Raw genomic sequence first — 24,263 nt, 5'->3', positions numbered from 1 at the left:
AATCCTTTTGGAATAAAGCCAAAATATCTCTTCCAGCACCTTTTCCAAAAGTAATTCAAAACCTCCCTCCTTCACATTTTTAGAAGTGGATTCTTAATTGGAATTCAATTGTTTTGGGAACTTGTCCTTTAATTATTAAAGGTATTGCCTATATCACTGAAGGAACCCACAGTATGCACCCAAATCTTCATATCCTCCTCCCAGCCACATTTTGGCAATATTTTCTTCCTGGAGATATGTATTTAATTTATGAATTATTAGAGATGAGATTTATTAAATCCATCACCATCAGTACAGAGGTTTCTTTGGAAGCAGGAAAGAATAACAGAACATTCCTGGCCTATCCATTGGTCCAGGCCATAGAAAATACTATGATGAAATGGCATGGAGCCATTTACTGTGAATTTACCACAGCTTGTCCTGAATACACAGAATATGAAACTTATCCTTCAGTATTTCTGGTCCGAATCCACAAACAGAGACCTTTTGATATATCAAAAGCTCTTTCTCTTTGGGAATATAAGGAGAAATTTCATACCATTATAGCAGAAGACAAAGTTAGAAAAATGGCAGAAATTCGTGTTATTGGTCTTCATCAGATTAAGTGGTTTATCAGATATAATTCAATACAAAAGTATCCAAAGTTCACTTTTTTGTCTGAATCTGATAGATTCTTGATCCTTACAGAATCTCTGGACAATTCTAATAAAACCAGATTTTATGAACAATTCAGCAGAACTAGTTCTTTGGCTCTTAGCCTAAAAGCTATGGAAATTTTCAAGCTTATTAATGAAGAAGGACCTTATGAGTTTCTTAATCATCTCGGGTACCTTTCCTCTGTCACAGAACCAAAAGATGTGGATAATGATATCCTTATCCAAGTTGCTGAGAATCTACGCACCCAACTTGGCATTCCTGAACATAATGACAGACATTATGGCCCATGATAAGGACCAGAAACAAAATCAGCATTATGTTGCTTTGATTCTTATCCTTATAGCTGGATTTTCAATGCTTTTGTCTAAATGGGACCCTTGAGTGGGACATTTTACCTTTTGCTTTTCTTAAAGTCAAAAGTTGAGCATTATAAGGATTCTTATTCTTTCAAGACAGAAGTAAAAGACAAGTATGCCTTGTCAAGGTGGCTGATCATTGCGACTCCTTCAAAGACACGTAGCCGTCTGTCGCGGACTCAAATTATATTTTGAGATCCGACTAGTATAAAAGGGATACCTCACCCTTGTTGAGGATGATCTTCCATTTTACCTTTCATTTTTCTCTTTGTTTAAGTGTAATAAGAGTGCTTTCTTTTCTCCCCCCTTGTAATATAAACAATCTTATAAATAAAAGTTCAGTTTAATCAAGTGTTCTTGCTGCTGACTGATCTTCTTCCGCATTAATCAGGTGTTTTACTTGATCTCTTTCTTTATTTGGTATTAGAGCCATGACAGCTTAATTTGAGGTTAGTGCATAACGGTGAGGAAATGTCTTATAATTATATTTAATTGTTTTATTTTCTAAAAAGATATAAGTAAGAGATATTGGTATGATTAAGGAAAAAGGCGTGAGGGTTACTCTTAAGGACTACTTGCTAAAGGTTCGGTTTTCCGACCACAAGAATGTCCACCTAGATCCTAAAATACTGTTGACTCTTCCTTTCCAGTATTATAAATAGTATCTTATTAGAGATGAAGTTAGGATAACTTAATTTCATTCTTGTTGATATAAGACTATTTGCATAAGCAATAGGTCATTATTGTTTCTTTGCGTTTATATTGGTAACTCTGGGACGTCATCCAAGTCGCGTAGGGATTATGCAGTGTCGTTTAGCAGGATATGCGTTTAGGCCGTTTGCACCCGTAAGGCGTTGACAGACGTGGTTTTACTTAATATAAACATTAAAGACTTGATTTTGATTATACTGTTTATAATATTTGGAGAAGAAGACGATGTATCAACAATTGCATCATGAATAGTTTTAATAATGTTTGGTATAGTTATAATTCATTATACTCTACCTATTTTGCACTAACACCTCAACACCCATGGCACAGTCATCAAATAATGATGATCTGAGTTCAATTAAGAACACAGAATTAATCGAGTATGATCTCGACACACAAGACAAAATGAATAAATGGATGATTCCTCATATGGATCCTAAGACCATATATAAATATGGAAGCTGGATGGAAAAATTGACCAGGAAAATTACAGTAATATATATATATATGATCGTGTAGATACTTAAAAGTAAGAATACATATTATTTCATTTTGAGAACCATCTCTTTTGTAAACAATATGCTAAATGTATCAAGTCTAAAAAAATCATGTGTATGTGGTTTGCTTGTAGGTACTAAGTTAAATTGTCAGAATTTTTCAGCGACATGATTGCAGTCATTGCTCCTTGGCGCATTTATCCATATGGTAGCAGAATAGTGTGAACAGTATGTATAGAGGGGAGAATGAGAGAAATGAGGAACTCGATCAGTGGGCGTGGAGTATTTATTTTATTTTATTTTTCCCTTTCGTTACTAGAATTAACCCTAGGTGAAAAATTATGTAAAGTTTTCTTTAATGTTTAATGAGTTGTCTTTTAGTTTTAGAAGTAATTTGTGTTATGTATAAATATGAAGTTATATATTTTGGTATGGTTGATCTATGAGAATTGTATTGTTTGATTTTCAGGTTATGATAGGATTTAGGTTTTTGAAATGTTGAAAATACAAAGGAGACTCTGCTAGATTTTTTTATTTTATTTAAAAAAAAATGATGATGCTCTTAATTAAAGACTCTCTCCCCTTATTTTTCTCATTCTCATTTTGATATGTATTGAATTAAGAATGTGTAAGGCTATGTGTAATGAGTTGGTTTGTGAGAAATGAAATGCATATAATTGCAATAATTAAGCTCACTTAAGTATGCGTATGAAATGATTATGAAGTATAAAACTGTTGGAAATGGTTATATCATCGATTATGTGCTACCATAGAGATGGTCTCTTGGGGTGTTGTTCAAAAGCAATGTGTCTAGAGTGCTGACTGGCACGGGCATTCACTAGTTTCTATAATAATTCGGAGTTCTTTTGTCAACTAGATGGAGAACAAGTGTTCTCTGTCATAGTGAATGATACGACAATGGATTTCAGCAAGTTTTTGGTTGCTTTTGTTGTGGGAATGCATATGCCTGTTCCTACAAACTCATGGGGATATCTGACTAATAATGCATACCTCTATAACTATGAGTATTTTCACGAGACTTATGGGAGAGGGGTTTTTCGTGTAATGGACCGAGGGCAGTATAACATAGCCCTTGGTAGCTTGTCCCTGAACGTAGGCCTTACCATGTTCTTCATTATGATGAATATTTTAAGGGATTGACAGTTTACTTCTGTGCATAATACCGCTGGTGACATTTTTCTTGCTTTAGTTGAGGGACGTTTCCTATATGACATTCCCAAGGTTTTAGTGGCTAGTCTAGCTAGACGTCATAGTATGAGGCATAAGTACCTTCTTATGCCTGTTTTGGTTTGTCGTATCATGTGCTGTTTTTTCCCTGATTTTTGTACCCACTACACGGATTGGGTTGGGGTTGAAATTATGAGACCCACCAATTGCGTTGTTCGTTCTTTTCATGTTATGACTTGGCCGGGATGGAAGGTACAACCTCAATGGGTTGCTCCTTACACCCGATCAGACTGAGTAACACTTAACATGTTAGCACGGGTTGATGATAGATGGAGAGAGGTTTGGCAAGTTATCATGGCATGGCAGGACGCAAAAAACCTCGCTTCTATATAGAGGAGGATGATGACGCCTAAATGTTGGATAGGAGGTAAGTTTTATTTTTGTTCGTGTCTGCTTATGTCCTAAGCAATTTACTTCTTTGTAACCCCATAACGGGTGGAACTCATATAGGGTTGCGTCTGTTTTTATTTATCTATATTAGTGTGTTTTAACTTTGTTTTGCAGATGTTCCAAAATTTCACGCGTTTCCATGGTATTCTCCTACCCTTCTTATTTCTATACTTTGAGGACAAAGCATGCTTTTGTTTGGGGGCATAGAAACACGCGTAATTTAAGGCACCTGTTAGGATATAGATATGTACAATATGCAATTGTTTTCTAGTAAAAAAAAATCAAAAATTCAAAATATAAATAAAACGTTTATACTATGCACTTAGGAATATTGGTGTTGTTTCTTTCTTTATGCTCTTAATAATCTAGAAGTTTCACGTTAGCTTTTGCATTAGAATAGTCTTTAGAAACTTAGGTTAATATGTAGGTAATAATCTTTGCATCTTTCTATAAATATATTGCATGAGCATCTATGTTTGTATTGGCAGTAAGTTTCTGAAATCTAGCCTAGTATACTTATTCTACAAATCCTGTGAGAATATAGCCTAAAGCCTTATATGAGTGAAATATTTGAGAAATTACACAAGGGAGAAGTAAATTCAGAATAGAGAAATCACACGTCCACTTGCTTGATCACTATGTCATATCCTAAGCGAGAATTTAGGCCTTCTTTGGATCGATATAGCCAGAAATTCAAACCTATATGAAATTATTTTTCGCTAGTCGCCCTTCTGAGCCTTTCTTTAACCTTTCATAAACCGCAAATCCTTTACCCTTTTATAAAACAAAATAAAAATAAAAATAAAAATCAGCCTACCCATCTTTGAATGAGTCTGAGAATAGAGATGAAATGAAGAATAAAGAGAAAGACCTTTGAAACCAAGAATTTATTAGTTGCTTCAAATAAGAAAAGAAAAGAAAGTTTCCATCCAAAGAAAAGCAAAATAAAATAAAATAAAAAGTTAGAACTCCAAAAACATAATCAAAGGAATCAAAAGTCAAAAGAAAAGGAAAAAAATGGCTAAGGATGGAAACAAAATATAGAAGCAAAGTAAGAACAAGGTTTTCTCTAAAATACATAATATAAAGACTCTATTATCTCAGACTGGTTCTTTTTTAATATCCATTTCCTTAATTCTTAAACGATCACCTAATCCCCGTAACACATAATAAAGACCTCTAGCTCAATTAGGAATATGTTAGTGTGATAGTAAGTGGCAGATGTGTTTAATCGACTTCGACTTCCTTGTGTGTCATTGAGATTATAAGGTAAAGTATGCCCACTGCACACTGGAGTGAGCGAAACTTGAATGGAAAAATCAGAGTGGTTTTTGTCTTGACATTTATGTGATGACCTACTTAAGGACGCTATTCCAAAGTTTCAGAAACGGACCTGTTATTGTATTTCATAGCATAGTTCATGATATATATGTTTATTCGTAGATGATTGATTATTATACATATATTAGCTTAGGTTTCAACTTGACTATTCTGTATTCATTACTAGTGAGATGGATAGATATATGAGAATAAGTAAAGAAACAATAGTTTTATTTCTTAATTTTGTAGTATAGATGAAGTTTGTGAGTACCTTCACTGGAAAACTCTCACGATGTTATAACTCGTCCACTAGGGAATTCCTAGTAGTTTAAGGCCTTGTTGCATATGGTCAATGCAATCACACTCGGCGAAATGAGATTAGTTATAACTCCATTTTTGGTCACTTATTTTAATTTCTCATATTTGCATGAGGACAAGCAAAATGCTGTTTGGGGGTGGTTTGATAAGAGCCCAAAATTGTAGTTTTATCCCTTTAACAATATTACTTTTAGACTAATTATGTGATTAATAACTAAGAGTTACTATTGTTATCGTGCTCTTATGTATTTTAGGCATTGGAGTCAATTATGTGTAGAAATGTGTCCCTTTTGTGAGATAAAGGATCAAAGGTTGGTTGCTAAGAAGTTCTATGATTAAAGGCCAAGATTCAAGGAGAAAAAGCCTTTTTAAAGCCCGATCAAAGCTGAAAAGTCAAAGTCAACGCGGACAGAAATAGCGTACAAAAGTCAATAGAACTTCCACATGTCGTATCTTTGGACTCAGACCTCGAAATTGGGCCTACCATATGTCAAAACGACCGGCTTGGAACGAGCTTTCTAATGGTCTAGGCATTGATCCAATCAGAGGAGTAGAAGTGGACAAAAAGACTATTGAAGCCATTTCTAATAGAAAACCCCTTTGTGGACTGAAATAACGAGGTTTTGGGCTCGATTTTATGGCCCAAAACATGGCTCCAAGCCCATGCACGAATTTGTAGACCTAGCCTCTTCTATATAAAGAGGACTAAGGCCAAACTCTTACAGACACTTAGTTAATTTTAATTACTATCCTAGATTAGATTTAATTAATTAGTCAGTACTTAGTTTTAATACAGGTTTGAATCATTAGACTCTTTCGATTAGATTAATAAAGCAATTATTTTTCTTTCAATAATGTTTTGTTCTTATTGTTCTTATTCTACAAATGATAGTTTGATGAATCAAAGTTAAACCTCCATTAGAGGGGTTTGAGGAAGCTTTGATGAAAACTTAATTGTGTTAGTGTAGATATAGTTGTGATAATCTATTTCACTCTAGAAAGTAATTAGTTCACCATAAGAATAGGTTTAATTGCTTCACATGCTAATTATTAGTTGGTAGAGATTGTCATGAATAATTAGAGATTAGAAAGACCAGATCGTTATGTGAAAACGTTACGATTCGGATTACAACAAATCTATGCTAGTTTATTAAGTCGAATTCGAGGTGGAATCAAATCCCCCTAATTCTTTCCCATATTCACATTGTAGTATTGAATTGCCATAGTTTAATTTATAACATCTTGATTAGTTAATTCACCATCTTAGTTAAATATCGAATCCATTACTCTCATCGTTTTGTTAGAATTAATGAATTAGGAAATATTATGTGTAAACGAACTAGGAGTGGAATGAATTCTCTACTCCAAATATTGCATTGATAATGAGAGTAGAACTTTGATACATTAGAGTAAAATTCATTTAGTTTTACTTATTCTTGAGTTTAATTAGTTAAGTCTAGGTAAAACTATAGTTTTACGTTTATCAGGCATCAAGTTTCGCATAAAGATTTATGTCCAACACCTTATTACACTCAACGTCACATATACATCTTTAACTTGATGTATTAACCTGCACCGAAACTTAGATCAAGTACTTCTTCAGTGGTATACCATAGAAGTTCTTCCTTGATCACCTTATTGATGACTTAATATACACCACATGCCTTAGGCATATCTAGCTTATTCATAATTTCATAGTGAATATTCTTTGAACTTTACACTTGTGAGACTACAATATTGACTGGCTTTTATTGTTGGTGTCCTTTACCTTTTATCGTGGCCAACTTTATATACTTTATCAGGTAGAGTTGTATCTTCACCTTTACTCTTAGGCGTCCTTAGAGTACCTTCGAAGATACACTTTGTTCCATGTAATATAACTTAGATGTCTTAATCCCACTCTCCCACTCTCGTTACATGTTCTCTAAATTTTTCCAGAGACAACCTTTTGGTCATTGGGTTGGCTGCCATCTCTTTAGAGGGACATAGTCGACATCAGCAACAGTAGTAATACCTCAAACTGACGATTCCAAAGACACCTCATTCGACCCAATTCCATACATTCTTAAAACCTTAACAACTCCAATTTCATCATCTTGAAATATTCAGCAACTTCTGGCTCAAGAATGGATGTATCATGTGATAGTATTTTGTTATCTTCTTTCCACTTATTGAGATCCATCAACTTCACCCTATCCTTATCGGTGGCGGCATTCGTCTTTTGTATCTGTGCCAAATAGTTTTCTATCATCTTGTAGTTCTATATTCTTTTCCTCATCCACTCCTTTTCACCCCTTGTTTCCGATGGTCCTTGTTTCTTGGTACCACTTCCACCACCAAGAAAGGGATCAATTAGAACACTACCAAGACTTGCAAACGACGTTGTGGGTGTAGCAGGTGCGTATGTATCATCAACATCAAGAATAATGTTGGCTCTTCTCTGTGTTGTTGTTGTGGAGGATCAAGTCTCCACGTCTTCATTCCATTTTGAGCTATCCTTGAGGATAACCCTGATAAGCACCCAAAAGTATAGTTTAAAACCCTTAATAATATTACATTTAGGCCAATTATGTTTATAATAAATAATAGTTAGTAATGTTTATGTGTTTTTGTGTATTTCAGGTCTTAAAGTTATTTATGTGCTTAAAATGCCATTTTGTATGGAAAACTAGTCAAGATGATTGCTGAGGAAGTTCTACATTTAAAGCCCAAGAATCATGAAGAAAACCATTTTTCAAGCCCAGTCAAAGTCAATTCGGGTAGAAAAAGAATAGAAAAGTCAACAGAACTTCAAAAGAGCATATCGTTAGACTCGGGCTTCGAAATTGGGCCTACTTTATGTCAAAACGACCGGCTCAGAATAAGCTTTCCAATGGACCCGGACTTGCCCCAATCAAAGCTGTAAAAGTAGACAAAAATGATACTGAAGTAATTTCCAATAGAATTAGCCCTTTTAGACTTAACCTAATGGACTTTGGGCTCACTTAAGAGGCCCAAAGTCTCCCTTTTTGGCCCATGCACAAAAATATAACCCTAACCCTCTCCTATATAAAAAGGGTTAAGGTTAAACCTCCTTCTTCTCCTTCCTCCCCTTAGTTTCTAATTAGTTTAGTGTAGTTGTAGTTTAGTTTAGGGTTATAATTAGTTTAGTTGTAGCCACCATTAATTTACCATCAATAAAAGTTTAGTTTAGTATTCAATTCTCTTTATTTTGTAATGTTACCAAGTATTCAATTCTCTTTACCAAGCCCACAAAACCTTTAATAATAATGTAATGTTTCCATGTGCTACTTTGTGTTTTTGAACCTTTATCACAACCGTTGCATTTCACAAATTACACTGAATAGTTATGAATTATTTTATGCCCTTATTCCACTTTTAATTGGCATTTTTACACATTAATGTGCTTTAAAAGTCTACTCAAAGATGTTTCAAAATGATTCAGAGCATATATCTATTCTCGATCAAATGCAGATCCCTGTGAAATCCCAACCACCCTTTGTCGTCCACCACCTTCACCTAAAAAAATACTAAAATGACACCCTAAAAAACCAGTAAAAAAAAAGAACAAACAAATCAAATCAAAGCAACCATGAAACTTTGTACACTTGGTAAAAGAAACAATACAAAATCTTACTATGACGACCCTCTATATGTATTGGTTTCACAAGTTGCGAAAAGAGTCCCTATACATTTTGATTTCATAAAGTAGTTTTTTTTTGTTTTGCTTAGTAAGTGTAAAATATATTAAAAAAAAACATGGAAATCTATACAGGGTTAGTTGAGCTGAGCACTCTAAGATCCTCAATATTAGCTAAATCTCAAGTTGCACCCGTATTAATATCATTGGGGTTTACCATTCATAACAAAAGGACATAGTTATGTAAAGTAGCACCACGCTTGGCAGCTAGGTCTGTATGTAGCAAGGTTGATGATCTTGTGAAGGACAAGTTTGTATCTCTAAGTGAAGTTAATGATAAAGAAACAGAAGAGAAGGACATGGTTGCACAGCAGGTATCAACTGCTTTCTGCACTTGAAAATTTCAATATTTTCAATTTTGGGTGGGACTTTTGTCCTCCCTCACAGTATCATTTAGGCTCTAGGAATTCAATGCATCTCGGTTTATTATTGAACTTTGTCTAAACATTAAAGCAATAAGATTTCTATCAAATGCCTTGTTTCATTTGATTGCATTGGTCACTTATTTGGTTGCTCCAAATTGGGCTTGCTTGCTCCATTTGATTCTTGGTTATTCGATCTGTTTCTCTCCTTTAGACCGGTCGACTTTGGCCTGTAAAGCCCAGAAGTATATTCCTATACCATTTTGAAGTCCCCAGACCATCATATTATTCACTTCTAAATTAGAGATCAACTGTAAAATAAGTTAACTATTCACTTTCTCTCGCAGCAGAACATGTATGCACAATTGCTGCCTCTTGCCTTGCTAGCCCTACCAATCCAAGGTATGGGAGGAAGTGGAATGGTCGGAGGATTTGCACCCCATCCACCAATGGGTGGTATGGCAATGCTCCATGGCATGCCTCCAATGGGTACTTAATAATTTCCTGGTGAATGCTAGAAGTCTAGAACTATATGTAGCTGCATCAGCAAATATACGGGTAGCTCAGCAGTGTAGTGACATGTGTTCCTCCTTGTCAGTAGAGTAATTCGGTCCCTGATTCTCTATTCATGTTTCTCTTAGAGCTAGCTTCTTTCTTCTTTTTCCCCTTCATATTCATTGAGTTAAGGTATTTCTTACTGCTCTTGAGAATGTCCCAAGGTATCACTCCTAGCTTGTTGTATATAAGATCTCACTTCTACACCAACACATGAAATCATGCTCCATCTCTGCAACTTCAACACTTTAAAGTATTGCATCCAGGTTATTGATCAGAATATAAATACTTATATTAGGCACTTCTACAAATACTCTGGGAAGTTTATTTCTAATCTCATATTCAGTCAAGAAAACAACAAATTAGAAGTGATAAACTAATCCAAATAATACAAAATTTTGCTTAGCCAAGAATAAAGAAAATTTGCAAAATGTAACATATTTTATTCAAGTGAATAATCAAATTCAGAGGAAATATTTAGCAAAGTCGAGAGTTAAACCAGGGGTACTTTGACACGAAAAAATTGTACCTGAAAGGATATCTTCATGTGATAATTGTTCCTGACTTCCTACACAATAAAAACAAAGAACGTGGTGAGTGACAAAACATAATCATATCACGCATAGATGAAGAGAAGAAAGCACTAAGAGAAGAAGGAATATGAGTATCACTCAAAATAAATAGAGTGATTTATTTTTAGGGTCGGTATTTCGGGGTTATATAATGGTTTCTGACGTTACTCAAAAGAATCTTTAATGCCGCTTTAGTTGGGAAAACACTTGCCTGTTGTAATTCACTAATGCTAGACCGACCCACTTATTTGACCTACTCTTTGGACCTACTGATATGTCAAAAGTCTTAATCATTGATTTACATAGAGATATGTGTCCCGTGTGTATTGCAATGCAAACCAACGTTATCCAAATAGTGAGTCGAAATAGTAGGTCTATATAGCACTACATTGGCAAAGTTCGCTTGGTCTTTAGGAAGTTAGGCATTTTAGTTTTTTTTTTCCACTATTTAAGGTCTTATCCATAGCCAAAAGCCCATACATGTTTTGCAAGATGTATTTTTGGATTTTTTGCACCTTTAAAAAATGGCCACAATTAAAAAAAAATCATTATGTAAATATTTCAAGTGAAACCCCTCAACTCATTCATTAAGTGTGTTAATAAATGTACCATTTAATTCAATTAAATTACTTCATTCAAAACGATCAAGAGCGTACACATGTCCCCCATCTAACTCAGATCCCTAGAAAATCCCAGCCACTCTTTGTCTTGCCATTTTGTTTTAATATAATAGACTAGATATTACCCGTTCCTTCGGCACGATGTTATGAAGTGCTTATTATGTTGTTTGTGCATTGTTAATCTTGGTACATCTAAATTTCTTCAAATGTGTGGTCTATGTGGGAGTTTGTAGACATTTTATTTTAAAGTGATACTACACGTTAGTTGACATACTTACCTATCGGTGTTTATTTAGAGGATGCCCAGTGATGCATAATAGTATGTGGTGATGAATGCAATTATTAAAATATTGTAGATCTTGTTGTATTTATAAAACCCAATTTGAAGTCATGAATTGATGGCAATTACGTTAAATTGGGTTAGCTTGTCAAAACCACACACACATTCTGGTAATTATGTTAGTTGAGACCTTTTCTTCACTGTTTTTTCCAATATTGACAATCGGCTTTAGGGGAGCTTTGGAAATGTAGTTGTATAGTGTTAAGACTGCTTGATGGCTTGAAGTGCCCCTGTCGGAGGTGGCTATGTGCTTATAAACTGGGAATTTGTCATCACTGGAAGTAAGAACTTAATTGCATGTCTCACCGGGTAGTTTGGAAAGATTATCCATTTTGAAAACATACCATTATATGCCAATTATTAGAGAGAAGAACACATTCAATTGAGACATTCAAACTATAACTGAGGAAAAAAACATAAAACACAAAGATTGTGAATGAATTAATGGATACAATTGAGTTGAGTATAAATGGTTAATTGTATTTTTTTTTTTTTTGTTATTTTTTTTTGTATGAACATGAAACCAGTATTGGAAGAGCTAAAATATGATGCAATAAATTGTATGGAAATGTAAGCATTGATATCAGTCGTATCTTATGGATTGTTGCAAAAATTAAAAATTGAAGAATTCTAAGTATTGTGCTTGATATTGTTATTTGTAAGAAGTATCGTGTGTCTCATACCTTACAGTATAAGAGAAATGATGCAAAGTAGTATGGTAACAAAAGTATATAGTATGTCAATATATTATACAAAAGAAAAAAGATATAGTATGGTAAAATTCACAAAAGAAATAAGATAGCAAGATATGTAGGTCGACTTGTTTTTTAGTCTGCCATTCTTAGAGCATTCCCAATGCAAGGCACTATGAGGGGAAATAGGGACTTGTCACCCTTATAAAGCCAAAAGTCCTTGCCCAATGCAAGGGTGACAATGATGGTAGCTTGTAACGTAGTGACAATGAGAGTAGCACTTGCTACCGAGATTGTTACTGAGTTGTGAGCTTTGGAGGAAACCTTTTATTCTGTCTCGTGTGTTATTTTTGAAATTTTTCGTTTTTTATTCCCTGACGGAATGTGTTTTTCGACTTTTTTTTTCATTTTTTTTTAACTTCGAGCTGGATGTTTTATTCCGTCCTGAGCATTTTTTTTTTCAATTTTTATATTCATACGAAATAAAACATTCCGTCCGAAGTTTATAGTCACCTCTGCATTAGGCAACCATTAGCAGCTTTTCACCAGAAATGTAGCAAAGCGGCGAAATAGTCCTACGTGTAGGTGAAAAATTGTTGCTTGCATTGGGAATGTTCTTACATACCATTTGTTCTTAACACTCACTTATCAAGGGTAGAAGTAGTTTTTGTTAAAACAAATGGTTCCAAGGAGTGTAGCATCGTAGTTCCCTATATTTTAGCTGACATAAGACGAATGTTAACAAATGGGTACAATAAGTATTCCATTTCCTCAAAAAAAAAATTAAGACGTTCTGCTGGGCACTGACCTCATCTACATGTAGAGTCCTACATTGGATGACTGAGCTGATTTAAAGGCAAGGACATCTTGTGCTCCAATGTGCAAAGAAAGCTTTGAAGTCGCATGAGAAATTGGCCACAAAGCAGAAATACCGTCATTGGATGAGGTGTATGTTTTTGGATTTAGAATCATATCCAAGCAAATAACTCTATGAATTGCTCATAACTTGAACCAAAAAATCTAATTTCATTTAAGTTACGCTACCTAGGTAGGAAAGGCCAGAAGGCAAAGTGACCATATGGCACACGCTATATAAATAGCTAGCAGAATATCCTTATTGAAGTTTCTCATTTGTAAAAACATAAGCTACAAAATAAAAGCTCAGTGTCTACCATTGGATAAGACAATGGAAATTGCTTCATTTCATTATTGGAGCATCGCAAATCACTACACTATAATTCTAATGGAATGCACTTGAATATGATATCAATTTATTTCTTGAATGGGGAGAAAACTTATAAATGGAGTTCACAAACATAGTTCCATAAACAGTTAAGTACATTGACTTCCTTACAAAGTTGAGTACATTCTTGTGAGGTAATCTAATTAAATGTCTTGTTCAACTGCTTGTCATGCATCTTGCATTCAGTATATTTAAACTCTTGAAGTGGTATGGTAGTCAAGGGGTACGTACCCTTGATTGGTACTATTGCCACATAGTTGGAGTCTACCATTACTCTCCTCCACCATTTACTTGGAGATTCGTCAATGCTCTCCAAGATCACTATACATTCATACATGATGTAATAAATTTCATTGTTCCTGCAGCATCCATCATCAAGATAAATAAACATAGGTCATGAAGCAGCGCAAAATCAGTGAGCATTATGATTACTTCGTCAATGCACTCATGTAATTCCCAAACAAAAATTATTGCCCTTATTATATATAGAGGTCCATTACCTGGTTTAGAATTAAGATCCTGGTAAAAAAGTATGTAACGAAAAAAGAAAACAAAAACAAAAACAAAAATAACACATATTTGAGGTGTGAGGAAGTCAAAGAATGCATTCCTCATGAGAAGCCACTGTTTGCAAAATTATTGATAACATTATATTTCCTCATACTGTCACAAAAAGCGTCTATATCCGTTAAGTAGATAAATAAAGTAATATGTGTGTGAAGCATATTATCATTATTTGAAAGCAGGAACAAAAAGTCTTCAATCAACAAAGTGGCTGTAACACATTCCTATAATAGGGAAAAAAACAGCGTTAGGGCTGCGAAAATATTCAACACATTAAACTGAGTGCCACCAATCATATCAGAGATATGCTCACACACCGAATAACTGCATCTAGACTTCTTCAACTGCATCTAGACTTCTTCTTCATACTCTATATCATTGCCTAACGCGTGTGTCTCTGCAACACAAATAGCTGATGCTGGATTCGACATGGATTGGCTGACAATTAACCATGAAGCTTGTATCCAAAGTATTACATACGTGGAACTGTTACAAAAATAAATAAATAAATACATTTAAAAACAAATATATTAAAAATTAATAAGTCATTTTTTAATTAATCATTAATCGTGAAGTTTATATCCAAAACCTTACATACATATGTGCAACTATTACAAAAAAGAGTTTTACAATAAAAAGAGAATTACATATTATTAATTTATGTTTAGTATTCTATAAAGACACGTACAACAATGTTAGTTGCACCTTGATGCACCCTTTGAAAAGCTAGTAAACCTGCAATGCCTAATTGAGTCCCATCATAGCTTGATCTTAATTCTTCTATATACCGTTTAGTTACATATATGATAGCAAACCCAAAGTACATCTTCCTTCTTCACAACTTGAATTTCTCTAGCTAGTGAGTCGAAAGGTACCTCCGTTGTTTTGGAACCCATCTATACACACTGCGGAGATCTATGAATGTTCTTTTATGAATTGTTTTGGTATATGGCCTTGGTTAGCCGTTAGCGTATAAGCCAAGACTTTCAAAAATTAAGCTAATCATTCCTATATACATACAATTCATTCAATACTACAAAAATATGATGAATATTTTTTTCAACAGTCAAAACCCAACCTAACCTAGCCTGGTCTCTTACTAATAAGTGCAAGAACCTAGTTCTTTTGTGCACCTTAACAACACACTGCAATGGAACGACAACACGAAAAGTGATGAGGGAAGTGATCCCCGCATTATATAAGAAGCAACAATTTATGGAAGAAAACAATCTGGAATTGTAAAAAAGGCAAAAAGTCAGTTTTCACCCTCGAACTTGTCGTGTTTTACCACTTACCCCCCAAACTTCACTTTAGACAATTTTAACTCTAGACTTGTAAAACATATATACAACTACCAACCAAATATCAAAACTACACTTGAATCGAACCTTTAACATAATAAAAAAGTAGTTGTGCAAAAGAAAACTTCAATGAATCTCTATCTTGCGACATTTTAGAATGTATGAATGTGAGAAACGGAGAGTTTTGGGAGTTGAGAGAGAGAGTTCCCCGGGCTTTATACAGAGAGTTGAGAATGTTGCATTGAATGTTAGGGGAGCAACGTAAGGATGCACCAATTGATGGGGAATAAATGCCACCATATGAGGAATAATGTGAGAAGAATCCCATGAGGTTAGTTGAGTCAAGGAGTTACTATGAAATTTATTGATGGAGATAGATAATTTGCACTACAACTAATTTTTGGAGAAGAAGCTAGACGAGAAAACGTTCGGATGCGATAGAAAGAGGGTGTAACGATTGACATTACCATTGGACACCCACGTCTTAAGCCCAACTCATTAACACATACCAATTATTATAAATTAAAACAACTGTTATTAGCTTAATCGCTATTGAACTAAATGACATTTATTTATTTAACTCCACTTTTGAAGCCCAACTAATAAAAGGGAGTAACCTTTGATGCCAATTTGCCTTAATTATTTTTTGCATTAAAGATAATTGATTTAATTTTGCACTAACCCAAATGAAAACGTTTAAAGATGATTAAATTTTGCATTAAATAACCCAAATGGAAACGTTTCATTGATTCATTTTTGCATTATAGATTATTGATTTAAGCTTGCATTAAAGGCTGAGAAAATATCAACGCAAATCCCCACGCACATCAAACACAGATCCCCACAAAATCCTCACCACATTTTGTCTATCCATTTTGTTTTGTTATAATAGACTAGTTAATGCCCGTGCCTATGGCACGGAATATTTTAGATTATATATCCACGGCAAATTTATGCTAAGTCTCGACTTAGGCCTAATTTGATAATGAGAACTAATTTGGACATTTTTTTAATCAACTGATCAAATATAGTTGTTCAGCAAGATGATGTAAGATTCTTTATCGCAAAAAAAAAAGCAAGATTATGCAAGTCCATCTATTCATTTGGTAATATGTAAATGCTTTGAAAGCATGTAGTCTTTGAATTATTATGTATACAACCTAAAATAAATGTTTGTAAAGTTTAGGATAAATAGAAACTAAAATATAAGGATTGAGGGAAAATAGTTAAGGAAATAGTTCCATATCAAGCTCAAAGAAGCCAACATAGTTTTCAAGGTTCAGATGCTATTTATACCGGATAATAAGCATTACAAAGTAGGAGCTTCTTGGTTTTAGACTTCAATTTTTAAAACCTTGAGCGAAACTCTCCATTTTGAGAAAAGCTCAACCTTTCACTTCTACATGGTTTACTAAACTACATCATTGAAACTTGAAAGCCTTATCAAGTTGACATACGTAGTGCATGCTGAAATTCCTTATACCCTCTAAATAGCAGAGCACCATAAATCCACCAATTAACACAATCGAGTTCAAATACCATCCCTATAGCTGCAAAAATACATAGAGGGAGGGATGGGAAAGAGAGATGTTTAACATAATAAGATTTAAATTTATAACTCAAATTAAAGAGAAAGATTTGCATCAAAGAATAAACAATAAGTTACCAAGCAACTCAACTTTGTTTTTTCTATCAAGGAAATATTCGTTGCTTCTTTTGGCACCATCCTGACACATTGAGCCAGACAGGATCAATTCTTTGTGCTCAAGGCAATCACTCGAAATTTTTGGGACGTGTCTACCTAGAGCTATAAGCCTATAACTTAATCGAAATTAAAGCTTTAGCTAGGAACAAATATCAGCCCAAGGACATGAGAAACCCTCAAAACCTAATCATATTAATAGACTTGACAAAATTTTATCAAATGAAAACACCACATTAGAAATAAAGAAAAATAATCCAAAACGTAACCTGTAAGAAGCTTGGAGAAAGTGTTAACCAATTTCCTATTCCTATTGAGAGGGTGCAAAGAGCACAGAGCGGAGACCATTTAGGGATGGTGGAGCTTGCTCTATTGCAATTATTGGACTCATGACCAACTGATTTTAACCCATATTAATTTGCATAAGGAAAGTAGAGATCACTCAAGAATACACAATGCACTTAACTAAGAAAATAGTGAAAAAAATTTAAATGTTCTCAATGGCGTTCAAGAAATTAAGGTCTTTCTAGGGAATAATAAAGCAACCCATTTTTTATAGTATAAAATGAGTTAGCTAGCACATGAAAAAAAAACATTTACAGCAAGGAGTTTGGGAAGGTAGGTAACTAAAGGGTGGCATAATTGATTATAGTTGTTCTTGGCAAAACTATCCTTAAATGATCTTACACAAATCTATGTAGTAAACTGATACAACATCATGTCCAATTTCATTGTATTTTTGTACAGTCAAAATGCTTAGTTATTCACATCCTATTCAACTGAAACTTTCCATTTCATACTTTTTCAAAATTCCACTATATCTTCATAACGATATTTAATATTTCAACCATTTGCTATTTCTAATCAAAACTATACATATTTTGTGAATGGAATGGTGGAAAGGCTAGTTTTGATCATATATATATGAAGATAAAGGTGAATGAAATAGATTGTACAACTGCGCGTGATTTAATATAATTTTCCAAGAAAAAAAAAAAATATTAATGCGAATTTGAACAAAGCGAGGCAAGAAATTGCAACTATGGAATCTCCGTGCATAAATCTAAAGAAAATCCGCTGCTATCATTACTCGTCAATCTGCCAAAACAACCAAATTAAATGAAACAGAAATTTGGACAGTACAGTGCATACATGAACAAAATCTTGAAGACCAATATGTTGCGGCAACAAACCTATACTATAAGATGATGCGCCAACAAAATTTACTCAAGGATACTACAATACTAATGACCTGTTATGCTACCAAACCTATGCAATAGTTGCAAAATAAGGCTATAAACAATTGGCGTTGTAAGAACTTGAAAAATAGAATTTGAAGGGGAGAAGAAGATTAAATATTGCTTGGGTTTTGGAAAGAGCCGAGGTGCGGTGGGTTTTAGCCGTGAATTCTCTATATATTTTGTTTTTTTTTTCTTCTGATTTCTCATAATCCCCCTATGACATGGACACCCTCAGTGCGCTCCAAAAGGGGCTGCTATATATATATATATATATATATATATCATTAAAAAAAATCCACAATTATTATTTTTTTAATCATGAAAGAAGATATACGCACCATGGTTTCATTAACAATTTGAGGTCGAAGTTTCTACCTCACCATTGCTTGTTGAACTTGTACAGTTGACTGTGGTCAGAAAATAAATTAAGACATGCTGCAAAAACAAATTTGCTAGTAAAAAAAATTATACGCATACCCCAAAAATATACTTGTACCCTCATTTCTTTCACAACTTTAGTTTGAAGTTGCTTCCTTAACCTTGATCGATGAACTTCGGCCTCAAACTTTGTGTAATTAAAAAAAAAGGTGGGTAGTGTGACTGTTGATCGATGAAGTTGCAAGTCTGGGGCGGATGCCTCCTAAACAATAATGGTGATAAGAATAATACACATACCTCGACTTCTCTAATTATTTGAGTTCGAACTTTGTCACGAATTGTTGCCTGATACATTTCTACATTTCTCTGCATAGTAAAATGGAATGACAAACTTAAAACACATTAAGCGATAAATATATATGTACAAATATACAACACATTTTAAAGAATGTGCACACAGTAACACCAATCAACAATTTCAGGCATACCATGACTTCAATCACCTTGTGCGCTTCAACTTGCTCCGGCATACTTGAAGTTAAAAACTTAAAACGACCAAAAAGTGTTGTGCTTAAACAATAAGAACGAAGGAAGAAATAAATTAATTCTGTAAGAAGAACTTCATGCTTTTCCATTACAAAACTCCGAAACAAATGTAAAATTTATAATTAAACAATGTTAGAAATCTGAAAATGCAGTTTGGTCAAACGAACTACCAAGCACTGTTACAGGGTATAAATAAATGATTAGGGATGATGACACAACAACAATGAAGCAAGGCGAATTTGGTATGCAGTTCAAAACCAAAGTTTTAAAGAGTGATATACGATTCCGATAACCAAGGTTTTTTTAAAATATGATTCACCCATAAGATGAAAAACACAATCTGAGGAAGAAGAAGATGTAAGAGTTAATAATTTGAGAATGTGAAGTCCACCAATTGGGAATTGATTTTAATTTGCAAACAATGACGCGGTGAAAGAGAGTGATTAACTCTAAACTTCTTCACTAAAAGAGCAATGAAATGCTTATAAATAGTCATGCCAAGTATACATTGAACGCACTAAGATTTGATTGGGTTTGCCATCTTACTGTCATAGCTGGTCAATCTCCAAACAAATTGCCACGTATCATAAAACTCGTCTCCTGAATAGTGTATTCATGACAATTAATTTTTCTTTGCTTATTTCATCGAAAGCAATAGAAAACCTGCAGAGAGAAACCCTGAAATTGGACTTTGTTAAGAAGAGAACACAACCGATAAATTGTGTCATACCTTGGTAAACGGCTATGCTTTTCATGTTACACCTTTTTCTTTCCCTTTGTTTGTTATTTAACTTGTATGAAGGGATAGATACAGTATAAGTACCAAGATGACCATTGTCGTTAATACAATGCACAAAAAAACATTTTTTAATAAAACACAGTCATGATCAATAATATATATTAAAGGAAAAAACAACAATCCATACGGTTTCATGCATTTGTTGTACAAATTTCAAGAAAGGAAGAGATTCAACTGCACAAACAAATTGCATACTCAATCGAGATGAGTTAATAACTAATATAAATCCATTCAATACCACTTAGTAATTATCGTATTTTAACTACACACATAAAGCCATTGACACGTCCTACATATTATGTGATGCTACTTTGCATGTAACATTCCACCTTAAAATATTTCTCATTTGAGTGTGCAGACAATGTCTAAAACCTATAGTGCACATAATAACCTATAATTCAGGAGGAGTCCCAAATCAAGCTATTTCCACATCTCATGACATCATCTTCTAATAGAAATCTTTCCAAGCCTTATTGGTGTTCGGTACAACCAATTCCCAACTGCATACTAAGAAATAACCCTACTAAAAGTTTAATCAGCCCCAAAGTGAAATCATTACACCAATTCAAATCATCTACCTCACACTTTCAACTTTTAAGACGTCAACGTACACTTTGAAACCCTTAACCATTGTCGTATTTGTTTCACTCACAAAATCTACTACCAGTTATGTGATTTAAAACTTAGCTATGTGATTTAAAACTTAGCTAAGAAAAATCTACATATTTTATTATGGATTCATGACTAAACATAAAAGGTGTTTCACATGAACTCCAAAAACTATTTTAAAATGATAATCGGCCAGATTAAGGTTCTTTAGTGCATTTAGAAATGACATTACTAATGATGACACCCCAACAAAACTCGCTGCAGTGAAATACGACGCCACATAGCAACTGGTTTACTTATTGGCTACCTTAGAAGTGGGATACCCTTAAGCTTAGCGCCTATCTATGGGTCGTTTAGTAGAAGAACAATTCTTTTTTACATTTCCTTTTACTTGTCATTGTGAACTTTCTTCAAACACCTTGTGATCAACCCACACTTAGACTTGGGCCTCAAGAGCAAGTTTTTTATTCACTTGTCATTGAGACCTTTCTTCAAACACCTTGTGCTCAAACTAATAGCTCTCTATGACACGTTCTTTTCTTATACTTCTCACTCATTTAGTTTTCACTCAGAGACTCCACCAGCACATCTCAGTTCTCTCACTCTCACTCTCTCTCTCTCTCTCAAAAATTAAACTATAGGCTTTGTAATAGGTTGGGCCTAAGGCCCATAGCAACACAAAAAATGTTCGCAACATACATACCATATTCTTGGGAGGCAAGGGTCATCAAGTGACCTAAAAAATGGGACACATTCTTCCTGCATACAGAATTAGAGACTATAATTTACCGACTCTCCCTGAAAAAAGTCTACCTGAATGTTGACTCTAAGAGCTTTAAAATCCTCTTCAAATGTAGATTGTAAAAGCTTTTTGTACTAATTATCTATTTCAAAAGAAACCATCTCCTTATGACAGAGCAGTGTGCAGTGTTCTACAAAATACAATCTGATGGATGTACTGCAACGACACATCGTTTTAGATCTCATTATGCAAGCTTCCTTAAACATTACATTTATTACTCCAAGCAAAATTGAACATGAATATTACAGCAGTTTTCAGAATAAAACCTAAAAGCCAAACTAATAGCATAGTCAAATCTAACACTAACACATTCTTCTTTAAATATAACTATAACCATATGCATGACCGCCTCAGCGCAATCTATTCAGCCACCCTAGAATCAATTACCTTGCATCTTCAATAAGTAGCACATTAAACTAGCTACACCTTGGCCAAAGACCCTGCAAATAAGCAAAAACATATCTCTACTTCAATCACCAATAGTCCTATTGGAATTGAATATCGCTTTATATTCGAATCAAACACGTCTTTTAGTTCTTATTAACACTGTGGCACATGCCAAGTGGCTAGAACTGAATTAACGACTAAAATGGAATTGAACGCACTAAGATTTGATTGGGTTTGCCGTCTTACCGTCATAGCTGGTCAATCTCCAAACAAATTGTCACATATCATAAAACTCGTCTCCTGAATAGTGTAGTCATGGCAATTAACTTTGCTTTGCTTATTTCATCGAGCAATATAATACCTGCAGAGAAACCCTGAAATTGGTCACTGTTAAGAAGAGAACACAATTGATAAATTGTGTCATACCTTGGTAAACGGCTATGCTTTTCATGTTGCACCTTTTTCTTTCCCTTTGTTCGTTATTTAACTTGTATGAAGAGATAGATACAGTATAAGTACCAAGATGGCCATTGTCGTTAATATAATGAACAGAAGAACATTTTTTAATAAAACACAGTCATCATCAATAGTATATATTAAAGGAAAAAATGACAATCTATATGGTTTCATGCATTTGTTGTACAAATTTCAAGAGAGGAAGAGATTCAACTGCACAAACAAATTGCATACTCAATCGAGATGAGTTAATAACTAATATAAATCCATTCAATACCACTTAGTAATTATCGTATTTTAACTACACACATAAAGCCATTGACCGTCCCCCTACATATTATTGATGCTACTTTGCCATTAACTACACATATCATTCATATAGATGATATAGTTTTGTCGATCAACATCTACATAAGCCAAGAAACTAAACATCAATGATGCATAACTTTTCTGCAACAATACTATTTGCAATACCCATCGAGAGCCTAAATTAAATTGGCATTGTAGATAATGCTAAACTTTTAAAAGTGAATCTATATGATAGGTTGCATAGTTCTTTGTTCGCATCTAATATAAACAATAAATATCACAAACTATTGAAAACAAAATCTTGAGAGGAAACTTAAAAGAGATGTAGTGTTTACCATTTGAATTTTTAGGGACATCTCGTTTCTTTCAACGGCCGACCACGATGCATGTCTTTGCATCGGGACCTCGAAGGTGTTTCGAACATTATCAAACTAACTTCCTTTGAAAAACATCATCATGTATGGAGTTTTTAAAACCCGTAGAAGGTGTTGTCCATAATATCAAGCGAGAGGCAAAAGCCGAGTGTCTTTGTCTTGCCACCAGACAAAACAATGATGATGCAATTCAAGATGATGTGTTGCTGATGACAATATAACCCTGACTATGGCAAGTTGCAGCAATTGTGTTGTAGACAAATATTTTTTCTGTTCCTGGCTGCTCCATTTAAGAAAAAAATATTTCCCCTATTATTTTGCATCGAATATGTTATCTCGGTGTGGGCATGATGTTGTTCGTCATTCAGGCATTCCACATTTGCGTTTGAACACTATTTAGATTGTCCTTTCATGATGGTGTTTCTAAATGGCGGTGTCATATATTCCTATCACTGAAAAGATAACAATCTCTTGGTAGTTAAGAATTAAATAGATAAACCACTGAAAAAAAAACAAACAAAAGTAATTTTTAGAAATCACTATTACTTATTATACAAAATCTTTAAAGAAAAAAAAAAACTATTATAAGTACTTACATTGCGTACCTTTGTTTAATGTACGTTGGTTTTGTGGAGGATGGTAGTAAGCAATTTGTCAAACACTATGCATGCACTAAGCAACACAAATTCACAGTACAAATGAAGCCCATACAAATTCATCAAAAACAATGTATGTGACACACAAAACAAAGTCATTATTTAAGGAACTACATACTGGGCATAAGTGTTGCCTTAATTATTAAATCAACAAACGAAAAAAGGAACCATTGTCCCTTGATTGTGTGTTTCTCAAGAATGAGTCAATGACTTTAATCAGCAAAGAAATTTTTCTGAAAGTAAAACAAAGAAACGTGATGAGAGTTAAAACAATAAACAGGGTAAATAATAAGGGATGATAGGCCGGGATTTATGGACCAAATGAGTTATGCGTCACTCAAAGTTTGAACAGAGGCAAATACTAAGTACCTGTAAATTCCACTTGTGTTATGAAATTCTTCTGGCGGATGGTTACAGCAAGAATTAAAGCTTAGGAGAGAGAATGGTAACAACATCATACCATCATTTTTTTCTTTTATATAGGAACAAAGAACCCATTACTACTTTAATGGCTGCTCTAATGGGAGCTACGGTATTTTTGGAAATTATCGGCCAAAT

The 24,263-nt window shown here is 34.1% G+C and overlaps 1 protein-coding gene and 2 long non-coding RNA genes across 5 annotated transcripts; all 3 read right to left on the bottom strand.

Moving 5' to 3' along the window:
- Window positions 1–16,715: 16,715 nt before the first annotated feature.
- Window positions 16,716–18,123, bottom strand: LOC147494357 (uncharacterized). Its single transcript, XR_015199159.1, has 2 exons — window positions 17,126–18,123; window positions 16,716–16,996 (listed from the first exon to the last, which is right to left on the bottom strand). It is a non-coding gene; the product is annotated as an uncharacterized LOC147494357 (long non-coding RNA).
- Window positions 18,124–18,161: 38 nt separating this feature from the next.
- On the bottom strand, window positions 18,162–19,699 carry LOC147494356 (uncharacterized). Of its 3 annotated transcripts, XM_086569036.1 has the most exons (5): window positions 19,256–19,699; window positions 19,065–19,133; window positions 18,867–18,954; window positions 18,728–18,796; window positions 18,172–18,246 (listed from the first exon to the last, which is right to left on the bottom strand). In XM_086569036.1, exons 1-4 carry the CDS (start codon window positions 19,400–19,402, stop codon window positions 18,738–18,740), a joined length of 363 nt encoding a protein of 120 aa, XP_086425162.1. In that variant the 5' UTR covers window positions 19,403–19,699; the 3' UTR covers window positions 18,172–18,246; window positions 18,728–18,737. The 3 variants fall into 3 exon arrangements, 1 of the variants encoding a protein (XP_086425162.1); XR_015200017.1 differs by lacking the exon at window positions 18,867–18,954 and having other exon boundaries at window positions 18,162–18,246; window positions 18,728–18,824; XR_015200016.1 differs by lacking the exon at window positions 18,867–18,954 and having other exon boundaries at window positions 18,182–18,246.
- Window positions 19,700–21,112: 1,413 nt separating this feature from the next.
- On the bottom strand, window positions 21,113–23,931 carry LOC147494355 (uncharacterized). Its single transcript, XR_015200015.1, has 2 exons — window positions 22,157–23,931; window positions 21,113–21,963 (listed from the first exon to the last, which is right to left on the bottom strand). It is a non-coding gene; the product is annotated as an uncharacterized LOC147494355 (long non-coding RNA).
- Between the last annotated feature and the right edge of the window lie 332 nt (window positions 23,932–24,263).

Source organism: Coptis chinensis, chromosome 6, assembly GCF_015680905.1.
Source record: "Coptis chinensis isolate HL-2020 chromosome 6, ASM1568090v1, whole genome shotgun sequence".
In the NCBI taxonomy this organism is placed as follows: domain Eukaryota; kingdom Viridiplantae; phylum Streptophyta; class Magnoliopsida; order Ranunculales; family Ranunculaceae; genus Coptis; species Coptis chinensis.
Note: the sequence above shows the minus strand (reverse complement) of the source record. Positions and strands in the feature narration are given on the sequence as shown.